This window comes from Zingiber officinale, chromosome 8B (assembly GCF_018446385.1).
Source record: "Zingiber officinale cultivar Zhangliang chromosome 8B, Zo_v1.1, whole genome shotgun sequence".
In the NCBI taxonomy this organism is placed as follows: domain Eukaryota; kingdom Viridiplantae; phylum Streptophyta; class Magnoliopsida; order Zingiberales; family Zingiberaceae; genus Zingiber; species Zingiber officinale.
Window position 1 is genome coordinate 7249886 of NC_056001.1, and position 21516 is coordinate 7271401.

Here is a 21516-nt window from a genome sequence, read left to right on the forward strand (position 1 = left end):
CGAAACGATCTTCGGATGTAACGTAGGACCCGGCAGACAGGATACTCCAAGTGACATCTACTTGCTACATGAAAACATAAAGGTATACATGCGGTGGTGAGTATAGGTAACTCAGCGGATAATAGACAAGACAGTGCATGGACCATAAATAACATGGAGATCATAAGTATACAGTCTCAGTAGAGAATAAAGAACATGATCATACTAACATATCCAATAAACACAACTACCAGTATCAGTGTATCTCACATGGTATAACGGTCATAACTGACATGCAAAAACTGTACATACTACAACTAACAAAATGATAAACACATACCTAATCTAGAAACGACACATGGTACAATGATCAATAAACTCACAAGATCTGCAACAAACCCACTCATGACACCTGTGCAATATAAATACAACTGCATATATATGTAAAATAAATGACATGTATGCAGCATGACAACCATATGCAACAAGCATATCTCAAACAAGTGCAACAACCACAATCATATGCATCTAGTATCTATTAGGCATGTATGCAAATATATCTCCAAAGATGCACCGCGCATCATATGCAAAAAAAATATGTATGCATGCTCCATGGTCACCCCCGCCATCTCTCTAGACACCACGACCCCTGTATGGCCGAGAGGCTTGGGTCCGTGACAAACCGTACTAGCCTCCAGTACATTAGCTTATCCCAAAGTTTCTTTGCGTTTTCGTGTGGGTCGCCGCGGTTCAGCTCTTCTTTTGTTAGTCTGCACTGAATTGTGTTGAGAGCTTTCAAGTCGATCTGCGCCTTTTTCTTCATTTCTGGATTCCAATGTTCCGGGTCCATTGGGATTCCATCGTTATCGACTGGAGCCTTGTAACCTCTAGTGATGTTGAACCACTGACCGAAGTCGGTCTTCAGATAAACTTCCATCCGCTTCTCCCAGTATGGGAAGTCGTCACCATTGAATAGGGGAGGACAGACGATATTTTACCCTTCAAGTTGTGTCATTTGATGGCTATAGAAAAAAAAACTAAAACGGGGTACCAAGACTTAGTCTTGGATTAGCAGTGTTTGAGATGTATTTAAAACGATTCAAATGGAATGCGAAAAATCTAAAAATTATTCCCCCGGCTTGATTGGTGGTTGCACCAATTCAGAACATAACTGACTCTAATACTACTTGTTGGATCGATCGCACATGAGAGAGAGGGTGAATCACGTGGTTTTCAAAAAATTTCTTTTTGTAGTTTTGAAATCACGAGTATGCGCAGCGAAAATTAAAAAGAAACAGTACAAGAAAATACAGGCGGTTTTACTTGGTTCAGAGCCTTCAGCGACTCCTACTCCAAGACCCAGGTCCTGTGGACCTATCGATGGGTAATTTACTAAAAACCTCTTCCGGTACCTCCAGAAGAGAGAATCGGATACAAGAAAATTTAGAACAAGTGCAACACCCTGCACTTGTCCTTTTGCAATAATTAAATACACAAAAATAAATGTTACCGAAACTTAGAGATTGATGTTGAAGTGCTTGTGTCGATGTCGGCCTGCTGGCTACGATCGGAACTCCTCGGAGCAGTTGTCAGGCGCAGCAGATTCGTAGTAAAGTAGTAGCAAGAACCCATAACAGTCGGAACCTCGAAAGAACGCGTAGTAACTCGTATGGTAGTTGTTGTGGCTTACTTGGTCAAGCCTGCCTTATATAGGCTATGGAAGGCACCTTTCATGGCTATGGAAGGCGCCTCCAATGAGGCAAGTTTGATCCCGAACAGCCCAGCACTTATCCACTGTGATGCCAAAACTTTATCCTGTGGAAAGCATCTTCTATAGTCATGGAAGACACCTTCTATGAACAGTACGAAAGCGCCTTCACTGCTTGAAGGCGCCTTCGGCACTATTCATCCGAAGGTAAATCAGCTCCTTTTGTCCTGCAAAAACACGTTAGTCCAAATAGTCTGCAAAACAAGTATTATGATAAATAATAAATTATAATAAAGGATAGTAATTAGTTCATGTCCTCCCATGACCAAGAACTAGTCAAGGTCTCAGTTTAGGGATCCCAAATGGACCTAAACTAGAGCAACACCTACTGTCCCTATAACCGGGACGTGTCCTCACTGGGTCACTCTCCTCCGGTGACTTACCTTAACTTATCAGTTTGCCAGACATTTAGTTAGCCCGTCGACCTATCTGTATTTCGTGCTAGCTATTCGGTCAGCCCGTCGACCTAGCTAGACTTCGTACTAGCTATCCGGTCGGCCCGTTGACCTAGCTGGATTTCGTGTCAGCTATCCAGTCGGCCCTTCGACCTAGCTGGATTTCGTACAAGCCATCCGGTCGGCCCGTTGACCTAGCTGGATTTCGTACCAGCTATCCGGTCGGCCCGTTGACCTAGCTGGATTTCGTATCAGCTATCCGGTCGGCCCGTCGACCTAGTTGGATTTCTTGCACACTTAATCAAGTGGTTAGATCATGACAGAATCTAACTTAACTTACTTGTCATTCATCAAAATCTGGATTAGACCGTTAGTGCGAACCGCACCAACACACACTACTTCATTTTACTATTTTATTAAGAATCTACCCCCTTTACTAACTAATTTTGGTAAAACCTAAAATGAAATTACATTAATATCCTTTTTCTTTTTATATCAAAAATGATTTCAAGATTTATTAGTAATTTCCATAAACGCATCAATCAGAGATCTAAAGTTCAAGACTCAACTACGGTGTATTATTGAGAATTTTTCTCATTAATTAATCAGTGATCTAGAATTCGAGACTAATTTGCAGCGTATTATTGAGAAATTTTCTAATCAATTAGGAATCTAAAGTTCAAGACTCAGTTGCGGTGTATTATTAAGAACTTTTCTCATTAATTAATTAGAAATCTAGAGTTCTCTTTAGTCTCACATCTTAGAATTAGCAATGCTACAAGCAGAAAAGCTTCTATAAATACCTTGAGCTGACGATGTTAGAAAGCATACTTGTTTTGACTTTTTAGCTAAAAGATATTAAATTAATTTTTTTCTCAAGCTCATCCTAGCATTGCACTATTACATGGTGTAGTGCATCCTTACCTAATTTATGTATAGCCTTTTGGATAAAATTAAGTATAGTATTTATTTTTATCATCTTAATATCTTCTATAAAAAATTAAATTATTTTTTTTATGAATGAGAGTTCGTTACCTACACGCATTCATGTATTATATTACACACACAACTAAGGGCAGAATCATGTATAGTTTGGAACTACCCCATCTCAATTTTTTATAAATGTCTTAGAGGTGTATAAAATTATAAAAATATTAGAGTTTTAACCTACTTAAAAAAATAAAAATAAGGATAATGTTAAAAAAATTAAAATTATTTTCTATATGTCAAATATGTCAATTTTTGTTCGGCATGTGCACGATAATTTTATTTTATCAAACTAATTAGTGAAATAATTTGAGGAAAAAAATTTAAAGATTAAAATCATTTTTTAAAATATACAGATATCAATTAAATTACAATATGTTTTTTATAATATTTTTTTCTTTAAAAATAAATTATTTCAATAGTTTGCATGGTCGTGTTTCAAATCCTTTGCTGTATGACGACTAATGATAGATTTTAAGAAATCTATCCGAGCCCCTTTTGTAATTACCATCCTCATGAAATGTACTCGCAATGTTCCACAAGATGGAAATAGGAACAAAAAACTCATTCAAGGATGGAGAGGCGTCTAATCACAGAATTATTATGGTATAGTCGTCAAAAAAATGTGTATCTTGTCTTAATTTCGAATGATTCTGTCTCTATGTCTCTTTACGGTGGTGTGATAATTGAAACATAAAGTATTGTTATATGAAATTTTGAGATCTAAATCTGACGAGTTCGAACATATCTTCCTTTATACCTTGGTTATATGCACTAATGTTTAATAGTCATCCATGATTTACTTCATCCATGTTAACTTAGGGACAGGTTAGTGAAGGAGTTGAGACGAGCCAATATCTTTTGCCATATAGAATGATTTTTTTTTTAGTCCACGCCAACTAAAGACTAAATCAGGATGTTATTCAAGAGATTAAATCTCAACTAAATCATTATTTTTATATTAAAAAAAATTATTCATAATGATATTATATAACAAGTCTTTTAGATAATATTTGAATAAAATATAAATAAATAATTAAAAAATAAAAATATATTAAAAGAACATTAAGAGAATAAACTTATATAAATATATAATAAATCAAGTTCATTGACACTATATTTTATTTTACGAGACTCTTATCAAATTCATCTATATGAATTTAATATCCGGACTAATTAGAAAATATTTAGGCTTTTGTAATTTATGTTAAATTTGAAATCTTAGATATAGAGAGGAGGATATATTGGGCTAGTTAAAAAATTTATAATGGACTTTAATACTTGGACTAAATAATATATCTGTGTAAGGAGGGGACTAGTCTAAGCTAAAATGTTTCTCCTATATGACGCCAACTATTTTCTTTTAAGAAAAATTAACAAACAAACAACATAAGTGAGGATTCAACATGGAAATCAAAACAAGAAAAGAAGCATTCACAAGGATGAGAAATCAAAACAAGAAAATGAAGCATTCACAAGGTTGAGAATGCAGGTATCCCAGCAGCTAGGCAGATAGTTTACTTGGTAGGAAAAATGTCGGGTAAAACTTTTGAGATGCAAAATCATCACATCAGATACCACCTTCTGTATATAGGGACACTTGAAGAAACACTAAAAGAGTAAGCCATGTCATATAGAAGAAAATCTTAAGGGGATAACAAACAAGAATTTTGTAAAGCAATTCATCAGGTACAAGAGGTTGTCATCTAACAATTCACAGAGGGATCAATCCAAGATTGGAAGTCCTGCATAATCCGCAAAATACTACTGATTCAATCCAACTACTATTAATTTTGGATCACAGATTAACATACCAAGAGTTGTTTGACATATGTTTGGCAAGCATCTTTTAGGAAAATGAAATAGAAGGACCAGATCTTAAACATAGGACAGAAGCTTGAAGTAGATGGCAATATAGAATGTCAGACACCACAGCACATGTATGCTGCCAGAACAAGAATGCCGAAGCTTCTTTCACACCATAATTCCTCAAGCTAGAAATGGCTCCCAACAATATAGCACTTGGTGTAGTATACTGCAACAAAAGCACAAAGCGGTACATCTGGTCTCCTTCAATCAAAAGATGCACTTTAGCAGCTAAAGTTGTTTCTTTATCAGTGATCGCTTTTCGATTTCATATGCTTTCTTTCCTATTTCATACCCCTTCCCTTATGTAAACACCACCGGAGTCCAGTACCATCTCGGAGAGCCCAGTAGCTCTGCATGCATGACCAGTTTAACCTATTTCGGCCTCGCATCATCAGCCATGAAACAAAGAAGCCCACATTTCATGTGCCTGCGACACCTCCACAACAGCCCCAAATCACCTCAATCCACGTGTCCTATGGAAACCTCAGCTGCCGATCCCTGCCTGGTTCATGCACACTGCCTTCGACAGGCCAATGTCAAAAGAGGTGAATCGCTGTTCGCATGTCAATTCATGGCTCTGCCCTGCATGTTTTGGATTGAGGCTTCCACACCAATCATTAAACTTGTTTCTGCCTGAGGGGCCCCACTGGGCTCGTCCTATCCTAATCTCAGTACTAACCTCCATTGTGCAGCGTATTTGGTCCATCCCCAAGACCTCCAGTTCTTCAAAAGCTGTTATGATCATATCCTTTAACCAAACCCAGATTCTCTTTGATCTGCCCATGACTTCAACATATGGCATGCACGTATTTGTTGAAGTCGTTCTCGCAGATGTTGGTCCTCTTGCTGGATGATGCGACCTGCAGGCTGCGATAAGGACGCCCGTTTTGGGCATTTCAGTGAAGAAAAAACTCGAGTAAAATGCAAATATATCCAAATTTGTATTACAAAACTTGTTACGGACCAAGTAAATATACAGAGTTGACCCTGTATTAAAGTTGAAGATGAAGACCTTCAGATAGGATCGAGGATGTTTGAATGATGCGTGAAGCTCTTTACACATACTCAAAATAAATTAACAGAAGGTCAATATAAAAAATTAGAGAAGGGATCCCTTGTAAAATCCTCCGACGTTCAAGTCAGTATATGTCTCGATGGAAATTAGAACAACAATAATGAACAGCAGGATGCGCACTTAGTGTAACGAAGTACGTATACCTTGCCATCTGAGAGGATCCTTGTTTATATATCACCTCTATAACCTCCGTAATCATAAGATGACAGAAAATGTCGAGTATCAAAAGTTGTTGAGCAATGGAGTATATGCATCCTGGAAGACGTATAGTCAATCTAATGAATCTTCCACTACTCGTGTGCACCCATTTTTTAACTGACGCTATTAAGAAGGCGATTGATGGAATATACTGTCATAATGTGTCAGCTGAAGGGAAGCATAATCACCTCCTAGGAAAGTTCCCTGGACCTATATCATTTTAGAAGAATATTCTCTAACAAATGATTGTTATTCTCTGATAAGTTGTTAGAATTTTCTAACAATATTATTTCCTGAATATATCTCGACGGGGCATTAACCTACTCGAGCGAATAATAAATGGAACCTTGAGATTTATAAGGTTGGTTTGCACTCTGCACGACTCTAATATACATGTGTGACAATGCCGAAGATCTGAATAGAATATCATCCAGTTCTTAGGGTCACTTGAATATATGCTAGGAGTCTGGAGCTCTGAGTAAAATATTATCTGGTTCTTAGAGTCGCTTAGGCCCGGACGACCTTACGACCGTCTTGTCGTAGACAGGGTTGTTCATCTTTTAGAGAAAGGAAAGCTAAGTCCCTAGGGACCACTCTAATCTTTTGGTTGGGCGTTCTTATAACTGGAAACTAGTCCTCAATCACTAAAGTAATATCTCGAGCTAGTCCAATTCAGTCGGAACATTGATTGACTGACCCTTAGGCTGGTCACTCCTGAATTGAGGGTCCTAGAACTGGATGAGAGACTGAGCTCTACCCAAAGATAACCTTTTGACTGTCACTTTTTTTAACTTTACCTTTCACGTCGGCCCGAGATTCTCATTTGACACCTTATATCAAATAGTAAACCATAATTCTCTCCACCACTAAAAACATGTCATCTGCCAATTCAGATAAGCCTGATCCTTTCGCTGTGAGGAAAACATAAACCTGCAAGAACCCACAACAGCAACAACCTACAGGAATTGGAGCAGAAGAATATGGTCCAGGCCTTTGCCAACTTAATTACGATCCAAAATGTCTGTACGTATTGAGGACAAAACATTTTAAGCAAAAGAAAGAAAAATGGCCCTTATTTTGCTCATCCACATAATTTTCATTTTAAAACTATTTAAAAATCTCATATTAGAGCCGCGACCCATTGGAACCAATGGCTATGTCCTATTCAAACAGAACAGAACAATTCAGTGTCCATGTGCAGTTGCTAATCAAGAACACTCCTCCTAAACTTCAGTGAGATACCAATCTGGAAACTTTAATGGGAGTCGTCTAAAGGGAATGACTTGCCTTCAGACAATTATACCTCCTGTCATTCAGGATGCCCATAAAGACAAGTTTTTTTTGTCTTTTTTAAGCTGCTGCTACATTGACTAACACGGCGTCCAACGACCGGCGGAGTGCTTTTGACTGAAAGATGCATCTTTTACCTCTATTCGGATCCCAACGGTGGACTTTAACTAGAATCTTTACACCACCCTATCACATATCAATGTCTTTTAGGGTAGATTCAAGTGTAGTAAAAGATAATTATACTAGATGAGGATGGGAAAAAAACTTTTCTTCAAAAATATACATGAACTGAAAATTAATCCTTTGTCATCTTTTAATTAACTGAACATCCATTGAAGACATCGTTTGTAGTAGATTCGAGTTAGAAGGGCTGGTGGCTTTGGATCCTTGGAGCAGCAATCATTTTGATCCATGTGACCATGGTCATGTAGCTCAGATACAGACGTAAGATCTCCAGTACTAATAAAAATCTTGACTAGTCACTACGTGCAAGGAAAGACAACCCTTCGTGGGGGTACATAACCAACGTACACCTTGTTTCAGATTACAATGCATGCCAAGGTACAGTAGTTAATACTCCATAAGATTAGTTCGGTAGTATGAAAAATAAAAATTGTTAAGCTTCTCACAAACCTCTAGTCGAATATATAATTGGTTAAGCGAATGAATCTGCAAATATACTCGATGATATTCATTCCTTGACACTAGCAGATTTGCCTGACAACGAACTTAGCGCAGCTATCACCATTTACAGCATACAATAGCAAGAGCTCAAAGCAAATGTTCATGACCAATGATAGAAGAGTAAGTGGAGGACCACAGCTACATAAGAGAGGAACATAACAATGAACTGGTCCAAAAGTTCTACTCCAACCAAACGCTGCAAGATGCATCAGAATAAAACATTTTATGTTCTATTGAATAAAGTGTACAAAGATTAATGAAAATCATGATAATAACTTGAAAATAATACAGTTACAATGTTACATCACTACATATTAAAAAATCAACTAGTCATATACTCAAAAAGAACATTATAGGTGGCGGTGTGATGTTGTGACTCCACCCAAATAAGATATTATGATTATTGGAATCGTAAAATTCACAATGGATTGCTCCACATCAAGTAACACATTCTCTGACATGAATTGCACAATTAATTGTCTAACTCAACTATCCATTATGGAATACAAGCAATCATTTTCCTGTAACTATTTAAATTTCACCATTAAAATATTATCATTTGTGGAAATACGACCCACCTAAACATGAGCCACCAAACTAGATGTGCCACGTATCCGCCTAAAGACAAGTTGAGAGACCTTTAAAGGGCCACCAGCTTCTCCTCCAACTCCATTGCTTCTCTGCTCCACATCCATGGGAGAGTCTCTTCAGGAATTCGACTACCTTAGGCGTTCCTTTCCTTTCGTGGAATGGGAACAAAATTTTGAGCTGATGAGCCAAGTTACAGAGTTCACTGGCTCTGTAATGCAGAATCAGTGCATAGGGTTGATGGATTACTCCAATAATTATTACTTGCCTCACCAGGAGTTTGCAGTGCCAGTTATTGATAACTCCGTGAGCTTCTTGCCACCTGTTGAATGTCAAAAGCCCATTTTAAAGCAGCAGCCTGTCCCAGGCTCAATTGGAGAACATATCCATGAAGACAGGAAAAGGAAGTCAATGGTGGCACCAGATACCAATTCATTGGCTGAGATTAAGGTTAAGAAGAATGTATGTGAAATAGGTTATAGTTCAAACTTAAGATGAGAAAGCTTCTGAAGGTATTTTTTTAATTACTTACCAATTTCTCTTTTATCTTCAGGCCTCAGGGAGTGGGAAGAGACACAAAAGAAATTCAAACGAAAAGAACAAACAAAAGGAGGTGGTTCATGTGAGGGCAAGAAGAGGCCAAGCCACTGACAGCCATAGCCTAGCAGAGAGGGTAGGCAAGTAGTTTGCATGCACTAAAATTCAGTCCCTTGATAGCTTATGTGGTAGGATTGTAGTACTTGTATATATATATGTGGCAAATTAAAAAATGATATTTTCATAAAAAATAGAAATAACCTCTTCATTAACATGTAATATTTCAATTCTAATAAGCACGCACTGTTTCAGGAGAGAAGAAAGAAGATAAATGAAAGAATGAAGCGTTTACAAGATCATGTTCCAGGATGTAACAAGGTAATAGATCAAAGTAATCTTTAAACCAATGGTACAGTTAAAAGTTTCCATTAGTTTGACTTCTAAGCCATTGCAGAGAATGGGTATGGCAAGGATGCTGGATGAGATAATCAGTTATGTGCAATCGCTGCAAAACCAAGTTGAGGTATCACTTCACTTGTTCAAACAACTGTTAATTTTTTCAAAATAACTGATAGGATGAACAGGTGATCATTTCTATATAAAACTTAAACTGTTAAGAATAACCTTGTGCTTTAAAGTCCGCTAGGTCATTCAGAATATGCTTGAACATGAACCAAAAGTATGGGAACCCAACTAACCCATGAGCTTTGCGCAGATAGTCCCAAGGGAAACAAAGACATATAACAGAAAAAAAATAACAGGGGAACAATGTCGAGTTCAATTAATGACACATGCATAGACACCATCCATGTGATGACATAAGTCAAAGTAGCAGGGGTCACTTATATAGTATGGTTTAAAAATTCACAATCTTCTTGATTAATTGTGGTACCTGACGCAGTTTCTCTCAATGGAACTCTCGGCCGCTAGCTATGTTCAAGACTACAGCATAGGCGCCGGATCCCTTTCGACAGTACAGGTGAAACATCCTTCAGAACTAAATGTTTACAACAACATCTTAATGTGAAAATTGGATATGTGAGGCAAAGGAAAATGGTCCATTCCTTGTACTTGTGCTTCCCAAAGCGAAAGAGTAGCAAAAAGATTGTTCATTTAAGATGATTGACAAAAAAAAAAAAATCTAATAAGTCCTGTAGTTTGTACAGGACTATGATTTATTGTCAGTTTTCAACCTGATACAGAATCCTATGTTAGACTTTAACGACCTCATAAATTAAAGTGATAAACTGTATTAATATTCTTAGAAATGGACTGAACAATGCAGTGGATCTTAAAATTTGTGATTAGATTATCCACCATGTTGTTTTTCTAACTATCAGACACCTGATGTAGATTCCTTCGCCCCACAAAAGCTGTATAAGAGATAAGAAGGCCAATGTAGTTCTCAATAAAACTTTGTGGATTTTCCACAATACACGAAATTCTTATCATGGTGGATGTAATCCAGATTCAATAGACATTATTAAAAGAGATAGATGAATTAGGAAAACATGAACAATTATACCACTTTATACCAGAAAGCTTATGCCGAATCCAAATTAGGACTAGTTTAGCCCCAGTTTAAGTGGAAAAGTAGAAGATTATTTTGATATTCAAATAATCATATTGCACATTTATATGTTAACATCAGCATTACATGAATACTGCTAAGAATGCTTAAATTCAACGTAAAAAAAAAAAGAGAGAGAATCATCACTTAATAGGCAGATAATGTAAAGCTAGGATGAAAGTTATGAGACATGAGCGCAAAGAATTATTTGCACCAGTTCCAATCAAGAGGGACCGATAATTAAAGAAAGGTCAAAGATGGGATATACAACAAATCATTAAGCCAAATACATTCCCACAGAAAAGCACCCAATATTTGTTATGAAAACATGAGCCTTATCTCATGTATATTTTGCAGTGACTCATCTATCTACGCTTTATAGAAAATGACAGGGGTCAATAATTAAAGCTATCATGTTAATTTGTTGTCACCTTTGCAGGTAGAAAAAGAAGATGGGGCACGAGAGCCAGAGAAACTGAAGACGCTGATGGAGGGGCATGGAGACTGCACTAGCTTCCATTCATCAGTGCCCTTTTGACTCGTCTTTCGTCTCTTGGCTTTACCATGTCTATGACTACATACATTGCTCCAAATCCAGCCCAAGTGATGTCTGTTCCCCACAACCCATGCATGTCACAGAAGGATCACGTAAGAGCTACATACTTTTCTGCACACGAGTGTGGTCCTTAAACAAAGACAACATAAACCAATCTGTTCTTATCACTTTGTTTTGTGTCTCATTCAATTATCCTTTCACCAGGTCATGTATTCATTATCTCTCATCACAATTACCCTAATAATAATTTCCACTATTTAAACCCTAAAGCACAGTCGATAATCAACAAGTGTTAATTATTTAAACCCTAAAGCACACTTATCCTAAGGATTTGATGGACGACATAGGATAATATGCAATAATTGAAGGAATCGTACAAGAATCGCTCGTAGGTTGACTGGACAGGAATAATATACCAGATGAAAAAAAAGGAGACAGAGATGAAGGCATTAACCTTCCGTCTGCCGGAAACGGACACCGCGTAGATAACCGGAAGCAGCCGCCGCAACGGCCGGTAGTAGTCCTCTCTTCACTTGGCAATCCGCCGCCTCATTCGCCGTCTGTCACCTTCGATTCTTTCCACTGAGCATGGGCAACAGCCAAATGGTTTACTATTTTCATATTGGGCCTGGACGTCTTACTGGGCCAATTTAAATCCATACGAATCTAGAATATTTACATGGGCCATGGAGAATTTATTAATTAATTAACAATTATCTTTTTCAACGTTTAAGCATTATGTAGAGCCTATATCATTGGTTAATTGATTATACTTTTTATTATTTTTGAATAATATTTATTTAACAATCATATTTTTTTATTCATCAGAAGATTAATTGAATTTTTCTTTTTCAATCCCTGGATATGATTTTGACTTGGTCAACCTATTCAACTTGATTGGTCTGCTCAGCTTAGTCAGCTCTTGACTCAGTCTGACTGATATTAACATGTTCAATTTACTTGATTTAACAATTTTCAATCTGCTAGAGCCAACCAATTGATTTGGCTTAATCAACTCGGCTAGATATGATTGGCTTAATTTTACCAACCAAATTTGCTCACCTGATTGATTAGTTTGGCCTACTTTACCAATTAATCACTCGACCATTCGTGCAACCCTTCTACTACAATTGACTCAATCAACTTGTTCAATTATTCTATTTGACTTATGTGAGCCCAAGCATCTCTAACCATGTTTATACACATTTTGTGTGAGGATGCAATAGAATAAAAATATATATATATATATATTATTTGATAAATGAAATAGACGATATAGAATAACCATTATAAAACTGAATAAAAACAAAATATTTCTCAGATGTATCTAAATTTAAAGAAAATAAAATTAAATTAAATCCAAAGAAAACTAAAACCTCTCCTCATCATTAATTAATTAATTAATTAATTAATTCCACTGTTTGTTTTTGTTTTCTTCCCCGGGAAGAGAATGGCCGCCCAATTCGCCCTCGACACCCGGCTTCACCCTGCCTCTCACATCTTTTCCCAGCTCTGCCAACTCCAAATTTGAACCAGACTCCAAAAAATTCCTGCGTAATTGCATGCCGAACAGTAGCGCACGCCTCTCTTTTCAGGCCGATCCCCAGTCCAGTAGATAATTAGTCGAGCACCAGAGTGGCCACCTATTCTGCCTCTCCCATAACTTGCAAATTACCTAGTCTTCTCCCTATGCTCTGTCTCCCATTCACTAATCACTACGGATAAAAACATAGAGTTAGAGAGCCTTTTAGCTATATATCTTTCTATCTACCAGCAGCAGGTAGCAATGTCTGATAAAAGTAGTTCATCGTCCATCAAATATCAGGAGATGGAGCTACGGCGAGGTCCCTGGACTCTAGAGGAAGATTCTCTCCTCATCCACTATATTGCCTGCCACGGCGAAGGTCGCTGGAACCTCCTCGCTAGGTCCTCAGGTTCACTCCTCGTCGGAACCCCTGCTTAATTATTTCGGTATAATTAATTATATATAGCTTTCCTGATTTAAATCGTTTGATGTGGGTGCAGGGTTGAAGAGAACCGGCAAGAGCTGCCGTCTCCGGTGGTTGAATTATCTGAAGCCGGATATAAAGCGCGGCAATCTCTCCGCCGAGGAGCAGCTCTTGATCCTCGAACTCCACTCCAAGTGGGGCAACAGGTGGTAGCTAGATGCAAATTAATAAATTCTCAAAATCTCGATTAATCCTAATTAAGAGTACGGTTGGGCTGCAGCCAGACATGATCCTCATTACGAGCCAAAAAAGGAAAAGAAAAGCAAATTATTTCAATCCCTCTTTTATGCGTTATGCAGATGGTCTCGGATCGCACAGTATTTACCAGGGCGAACCGACAACGAGATCAAGAACTACTGGCGGACGCGGGTGCAGAAGCAAGCGCGGCAGCTGCGGGTCGATGCCAACAGCAGCGTCTTCCGTGACGCCGTCCGCTGCTACTGGATGCCGCGACTGCTCGACGAAGCCTCCGCTTCCGCTGCCATCGCTGCCGCCGCCACTCCCTTTCTCTCACAGCACCCACCTGACCCTCAGTTTTTACATGATCGTCAAGAATTTGCTCAATTACCCACCGAGAATTGCCACTCCCAAGTCCTCATCCCTCACATGCCCCAATCCTCCTCGAACGATCAGGATCAACTCGCACGATTCGATCCTCCTCCGATGGAAGCCGCCGCCATAACGACGCCGGACGATGTTAGCTTTGATCCGGCCTTCAGCAATTGCAGCGATATTGTTAGCGACATGACTAACGGTGGGCAAAGCGAATGGGGTATGGATGAACTCTATGGCATGCTGAGAGGCTACATGAAATACTAGGTAGAAGACCATTATTCCGATCCCGATCGATCAGTATAACTTGGATTGATATATAGGTAAAATTAGTGCGACTTGCGAATTATCGTCTGTAATTGTTATGAACATATTCATTGGGGGAGAGAGATGGTGCATCATATATAATATATATTTTCTCAATAGCTCGAGGTTGATTGAGAAATTTGGAAGTGGGAGCAAAGTGATTGATCGAGCTAGTGGGAAGAGATGGTGCAATTGGATCGATGCTGGATTTTTGTGATGGTACCATCAAATCCGAGTGTGATGGTTGTTCTGATGCTCCAGTACGCCTGCAAACCAACAACGCTTGATGTGCCAGCAGCTGATCATGCAACAGGGAACGTTCAAACAAAAGGCAAACCGATTCCTTTAATTGGATCAAAAACCAATAATGAAAAGGAAAAAAAAAATAGTTCCAAACTGCTTTATGAGCATTGTAGTGGTAGATCTCTGATTGATTGAGGTGAAATTAGGGTTGGCATCTGGTTGTTGTGGTGCATCATTATCATCTATAGATAATTCATTTTTAAAGCTTCTTTATGTAATCGAGCGTACGCTAACTATGAATATGTTATCATGTTTATTAGGCACGTGGAAGAAGACGATTGTAAATATCTTGACAATGAATATGATCAGATGACAAAAACAATGTCATATACAATGATATATATTGAGATAAGATTCTGAGGTTCCATTTCAGTTTTAGCTAGGTCCAACCATCAAATGTGAAATTTAACTCTTAAGATTATACTTACTCAAGTCTTGTCAAGTTTGGAAAATTTAGAAAGCATTTAACTTTGTCTTGAGTTTTGAAGTGGGTTTAGTTGCTGTCTCCTAACTTAACTTCTCGAGAATTAACTTCTTTTTCTATGGCTTGTCTTGAATGCCACACATGCTATTGGTGATCACAATAGAAAATCAAACAGTTGTTGGAGAGCACGCACAAAACAAAACAATGTAATAATAATAATAATAATAATATTAATATAATGCAGAAAAAGAATATTTAAGTGTTCCATCAAATCATGCATTCAGTGTCAAGTAGACGCGTGAAGAGACTAAACTCTTGAGAGAGGCCACCTTCGCGTAGCTTTTCAATTAGTACCGTATAGCTAGGCCAACTAGTACCGTATGTCTAGGCCTACTAGGGAGATTCCCACCTATCTCCAATAGCAGCTATTCATCAAGCCATCTACAATTAGAAACTATTGGGAATCACCCAACTTTCCCTTCGAATGGACCATTGTACCCTGACACTCAAATGGGAACTAACTCAACCTCCACTTGAGTTCCCTCCACTAGACTCCTCTACTGATTTTCATTTTAACTCTACTCATATCGGATCCATGGCTTCGAGTAATAACAAACATAATATTTACATACAAATAATTTGGAGTTTGAAACAACACAGCAACCTTATGAGGAGACAGGAGGATACGCAGAACTAAGAGGTAGTTTCGGCTTCAAATTGGATCTATTGTCAAATCCATCTCTTTTTGTTATTTTAGTTATTGGCTCTTTTTTATGACCACAGTGGGAAAAGGGGAGAATCGCTCGTCTAGAATTCATAGATCTTATAGGCTTTCGTGTCCCACTGATTGGTGGAGGATAGGTTTTATCCTTTGGAGGAGCTGTCGTTTTAGTAGTTATTGGAGAAAACATTTTATTATTGCTCCAGAGGAAAAGTAAAGTTTGTCTAAAAAATATTTGGAGCTCCACGGTTAATAGAACATGATTTCGAGTAGAAAGGCATAACTAAACCTCCGTGTTTGTTTGTATCTGATTTCTTTCGAATGCGGTGGTCTTGTTACCGAGTCAACTTAGTTTTTGAGGATTAGGAAGCAACTGATTGAAATATTTTCCAGGGTCCTCAAATTGACCAGTACTAAGGTACAAGACAAAACATCTCATTCATGACATCTAACACGAACAACGGATTCAAAGTCATGCCTCTCGTAGGCTTTCTTTTCATGATGATAGCAAGTGAAAAATGGCAGTCTGTATGTTGAAGATCTTCTTCCAAAAGTCCTGGTGATAAGACTCGCACACCTGTTGCACTGTTTCTGGAGATGTTAGCCATTATGCTGGGAAAAAAAAAACCAGTAGAGGATTTTGTTAGTTCAACTTGGAAAATGCAAGACTTTTGATTACCTTTCATAAAGAAAGTCGAGAATATCATCACAGACTGTAAGAATTGCTACCACTAGTAGAATTCCTTGTCAGTGCCTACTTGGCCCGGTAAGGGAGACTGATTGTGAGATTTATTAAGATGTAAAGTTGAAGAAGTCACTCTTAGTGAGTCAGCAGGTTGGAATGCATAAGGACATTCAATGAGCTGCAAAGATTTACTTTCTAAAACCTTTTAAATTGGTAATCAAAGGGAAATAGCACGGGGCTCTAATTCAAATATATCGAGCTTTCCATGCTACTCGTCTTCTTCTTCCTTGTTTGTTTGTGTTAATTTCTTAAGTATGAAGTTTGGAAGACTCAAGAAAATACAGTTCGACTACAAATATGCTATCAAGTGTTCAACGTGTAAAAAATAATAATAATACACGGTCAATTTCCTAATAAAGACTCACATTTGGGTCCTGTGCTTAAGGTAGCTTGGACACAGGCAGAACAAATTGAACTGCAGAATTCACCTGCGATGAGAGAACCAGTGTTTTCAAAACCAGAATGAGCAAGGAACTGGAGACCATGCTTACCCAGTTTTAGGATTGTATGTGTCAAAAATCAGGTCCAGTAGGTCGCTCTCCACTAATTGAACTGCAGCTGTTTGGCCTCAGATTATTGGTTGAATAGACTGGTCCAGTGCAGGTCAAAAAAACACTGGAGAAGATGAGCATCTCTCACCACCAAAATTAGCAGCTCAGATAGCTAACAAACAGCAAGCACGTGTTTCCTCAAATTTACTCCAAAATTATAACATTAATGGCATTCAATAGAAAATTATTATTATGCTGATTCTTCCAACTTGTATCTAGAAACAGAGCAGGTTGAAAAAAGGGTTCGCCAAACATCATTACCTAAGGAACGTTTAGTATATTTACTGTGAAAGTCTAGCCTCATACTTGAACAGATCCACCTGTGCTATTCTAAAAATGGTTAAGAATATCAATGCAAACTACTTGAATCATTATCAATAGTTACCAACAATAAATAATTGGAAAAACAAGGCCATTCTTCTCCTAGGAATGCTTAAAGAATATTGTTAGCCATGATCATTGGTGGAAACATATTTTTCAGAGAGGAAGCACTAAGGAAACATCTATATGTTACCAGTATTTTACGAATCAATAGCAAAATGTCATGTACTAGAAATTAACACACCTGTTTGTAAGTGAGCATTGAACAGAGTGTTTGTATATCTATGTACTTTGGTGTCAGTCCAGCTCGCACAACATTGTCTGATGCAGACATACATTGAATGCATTCACCAGATGTATATAGGCATGGGGTTCATTCGGACCAATATACAGTGCTTCACCTGGGCTAAGCTTCACGTAATTGAAGAAAAAATGCCAGAACACCAACATCAGCTTGATATTGCTTCTCCAGAAGTAGTGCCAGTTGTTCTTTCTCTGATAGCCTCCTAGTCTAAATGCAGTAAAATAAACTATCAGAAAAATGAACAATAAGAAGGATAGAATATTTGAATGGCACGCCAATCCAGCACAGAAATACAAATGGGCCATTGCACTAGGGCTGGTTGTGTACATGGATGTTTTCCACAACTAAAACAATTATGACTGACGTTCATGAGGTTTTGACATGCCTTGGAATTAGTTCTAAGACGTGATGAAGGGTGTCTTTCATAAATCTTAGATATGTTGTGTTGCCTACATTGAACTCGAGTATGCACTAGGAATTAGTCCTACTCGGTAATCATGCCCTGGTCCATCCCCCATTGAGGCATCAACAACTACTAGCACTGTAGAGAAGAAGCAATCTCTACAAGTATTGAGATTACTGACTCTTTTTCACTCAACAGGAGGAATCCCAAATATTGTTATCGAATGACTTCATGATCACAGAACCCCTAAATTTGATTTGGTCAGATAGGACAATTTGGCTTTGCATTTACTTAGTGAGAAATGAGAAGAAAAACACTAGAGCAGTTAATAAACAAGACCTAGAAACCTCCTCAAAAAATGCCTCACTTGATGAGCATCCTTTAGTATTTAGTTATTCTCAGAAGATTCCATCACAATGCAAACCAACAAGCCCCAGAAATCGACATCAATACCAACTGGACTATGAGTCAGTTACAACATAACTTGATGACAAGCAACATGATTCAGTACGGAATTTTTCGTGGTAAAACCAGTAACTCTATGCCAAACAAAAACGCAAACAAAAGCTTGTATAAATGACATCAGAGCATATCAAGGAATCTTCAATAAAAAAGGGAAAAAAGGTAATGAAGGTACATAAATTTTTGTTGGAAATAGTAACTGACAAACATAGAAGATACGAGTTTGGGAAAGATATATAAGCAACAAATGGCATTTTTTGATTATCCTTTCCATGTATTGCCCTCATTCTACCTATTGTTATCTGAGAGCTTAAGTTTGAGATTTGAATTCGGATTATGTTCCTTCAAAGGTGTTAGTTAAGTATTTCAACTAATACAAGACAATTCACAAGAAAAGGAAGCTTCGAATATTAATGATGATAATCAAGAAACATCTACTCATACCTAAAAAAATTAAGAGAAATAAATTTCAGTAGAGCTGTAGAAAATTTAGGAGAAAATAATACACATTTGCATTGTTAACAGAAATAGTATTAAGCAAACTGATAAATCAAAATTATTGAAAGTGCAAGAAGATATGCTCAACAATAAGTAATAACACTCATATGTTCAAATGGCATACGAGGATAACTGCATGATCAAATATTTACTGAGGTATTTAAACAACTAAAAATAGGAGCAAAATTTAATAACCAGGTAAGTTGAACCCATGTGGCAAGTTCTGATTCTCAAATCTAATAGAATCAATTTCATTCTCCAAAGGTTTCTAATCAGACAATTTGACATTAGTCTGAAATACTTCATAGATCACTTTAAGTAGACGACATTAAAATTTTATGTTACTGGTCAAAGGAGAAAACAACACCATGTCTAATTGTATTTTTTTTCATCCTTAGTTATTAGACCAAAGAACAAAATGGCACACATTTCACTGTCCTCTGAATTCAGAATTTTTATATGAGAATAACTCTACATAAATAGGTTAGTTTGCGTTATTTTCAGCTTCTAAACGATTTTTTAGTTTAGAAACCAGCGTTGAGATTATATCTTTATTTGCTGACATAAGCTTAATGAAGGCAGATTGCATAACAGCTTTTGCATTCATATAGCCATTTAGCTCTCTTGTCCAGATAATTTTGCTTGCTTCATCATTACCAACCAGCTCTGTGATTTCGGGCACACTAAGAACATCCTTGAGTTCCTACACAGTATCAAGACAACAAAGTGACTTTGTTATATTTTTACAAAGCAATAAAGAACCGAAATCAATCTATTGAATGATTATCTTAAAACTGAATGATACATATAAAAGTGAAATAGCACAGATGACCAATACATACAATAATATAAAGGATTTTGTTACATTTTACAAGGCAATCAAAAATCAAAAGCAATCTATTGCATCCTTCTCTTAAACCTGAATGATAGGTATGACAGTGAGAGCATAGATGACAAGTACATTTTAAAATATAAATAATTATTGTTAATCAGATAAAGGTAACCGTGTAAAATTGGAAGAGAAATGGAGAATATGTGAATGAGAAACAAAAGACAATCTAGATATTAACAGCTGAAAGAGTACTTGAATGTACCTCCATGCTGACAAAACCACATAGTGCTTTGAACTCTGTCAGAGCAATCACCATCTTTGGCTTATGGTTAGGATCCTTATAGACACTCGGACGCATCATATGAAGCATCCTCGCTAGCTCCTTATCTGGGTGTGTTTGTATGGACAATGCTTTAGCCACTGACAATATTTACCCAAAAATACAAGAACAAGCACAATTCAGCATCACCATAGTATTACAACTACCAAAAACTTACCTCCACACCAAGACAAAAAATATACAAATATTAACTGCTTGTTTTGAAGAATTTAGTTTCATGAAATAAAAACTCTATTTTTAATATTATACTAGATTTTTAGCCATAGTTGAAAAAAATGAGAATTAAAATTATATCTGGGATTGAAAATTTGATATCAGAAATTGCAGGATTTGGGATTCAAAATTCATAGGAATTCCTTGGTCTAAACAAATACTAAATTGTAATATAATCTAAGATACCATGCATAATGATGCTGTCCGGAAGCGGTGAAGGCGGTAGGCTGGGGACGCGGCTTGCTATTGACCCAATGTGAAAACTCTGCACTGTCTACAACACAGAGAGCGTTAATGTTGAGCCAGGGAAGGGGTCTCCGGTGTTGGCCCTCCAACGCTCAAGTCAGTGATCGGTTTATAGAGAGGAAATAGTGAAGACCAACAGTAGCAAATGAGCATGTAAAATTATTGAGCATCGCATACCTCCACCTGTAGTTGGAGACCTCTTTTATAGTGTTACTGTTGTGTCTATGCACACATCTCAAAGCACTTGCACGCTTCCTAAAGCATTCCTAAGAAAGGATTTGCCAAAAAGTGCTTCTGATACCTTTCCTTAAATGAGCATGCAAATCTCTATAATTTGACAGACTGGAAGCTTCTAAAGCACGATTTGTCTGCAAGATATTATTTGTCCTTTATAGTACAAACTTCTAAAAGAGTATGACGTAGCAGGTACATGGGGCCTACGTTATGTCGACCAGCCATCACTTAGGGAGACCGCCAACTCGGCCTTATGGAGCGTCGTCCATGACTTGGTCTTCACTCGGTTGCTTCCTTGGCCGTAAGGACACAACATGTCCGATCAATCGACCTCCCCGATCAGCTGATGTAGTCGATCGGGTTTAGGAATGCTAATCAATGAAGCTTGCCTGCCCATCCTAGGTTGAGACAAATCGTCCGGTCGAGCGGGAGACCCGATCAGACATTCACGTCCAACCGGCTACGTGGGTAGCTCGAGCAAGCCGCTTCAATTACTCCTTGGCTTTGACCTCCACGCCAACCGGTCTTTCCTATTTTGACCCCTTTTTTGAGGTCC

At 37.7% G+C, this 21516-nt stretch overlaps 2 protein-coding genes, 1 long non-coding RNA gene and 1 pseudogene across 4 annotated transcripts; 2 read left to right on the plus strand and 2 right to left on the minus strand.

Moving 5' to 3' along the window:
- Window positions 1–8700: 8700 nt before the first annotated feature.
- LOC122017858 lies at window positions 8701–12114 on the minus strand. The gene is made up of 2 exons (XR_006121477.1): window positions 11951–12114; window positions 8701–9155 (listed from the first exon to the last, which is right to left on the minus strand). It is a non-coding gene; the product is annotated as an uncharacterized LOC122017858 (long non-coding RNA).
- LOC122017856 (transcription factor bHLH75-like) lies at window positions 8939–11699 on the plus strand. Of its 2 annotated transcripts, none has more exons than XM_042575563.1 (6): window positions 8939–9295; window positions 9387–9506; window positions 9683–9748; window positions 9825–9893; window positions 10272–10349; window positions 11380–11699. In XM_042575563.1, exons 1-6 carry the CDS (start codon window positions 8939–8941, stop codon window positions 11476–11478), a joined length of 789 nt encoding a protein of 262 aa, XP_042431497.1. In that variant the 3' UTR covers window positions 11479–11699. The 2 variants fall into 2 exon arrangements, with proteins under 2 accessions (XP_042431497.1, XP_042431498.1); XM_042575564.1 differs by having other exon boundaries at window positions 8939–9283.
- Window positions 12115–13014: 900 nt separating the features above from the next.
- On the plus strand, window positions 13015–14988 carry LOC122014337 (transcription factor MYB2-like). Its single transcript, XM_042570546.1, has 3 exons — window positions 13015–13430; window positions 13522–13651; window positions 13805–14988. The coding sequence occupies exons 1-3, from the start codon at window positions 13283–13285 to the stop codon at window positions 14322–14324; spliced, it is 798 nt and encodes a 265-aa protein (XP_042426480.1). The 5' UTR covers window positions 13015–13282; the 3' UTR covers window positions 14325–14988.
- A 2675-nt stretch (window positions 14989–17663) lies between these two features.
- The window catches only part of LOC122017593, a 55031-nt pseudogene continuing 51178 nt past the window's right edge, over window positions 17664–21516 (minus strand).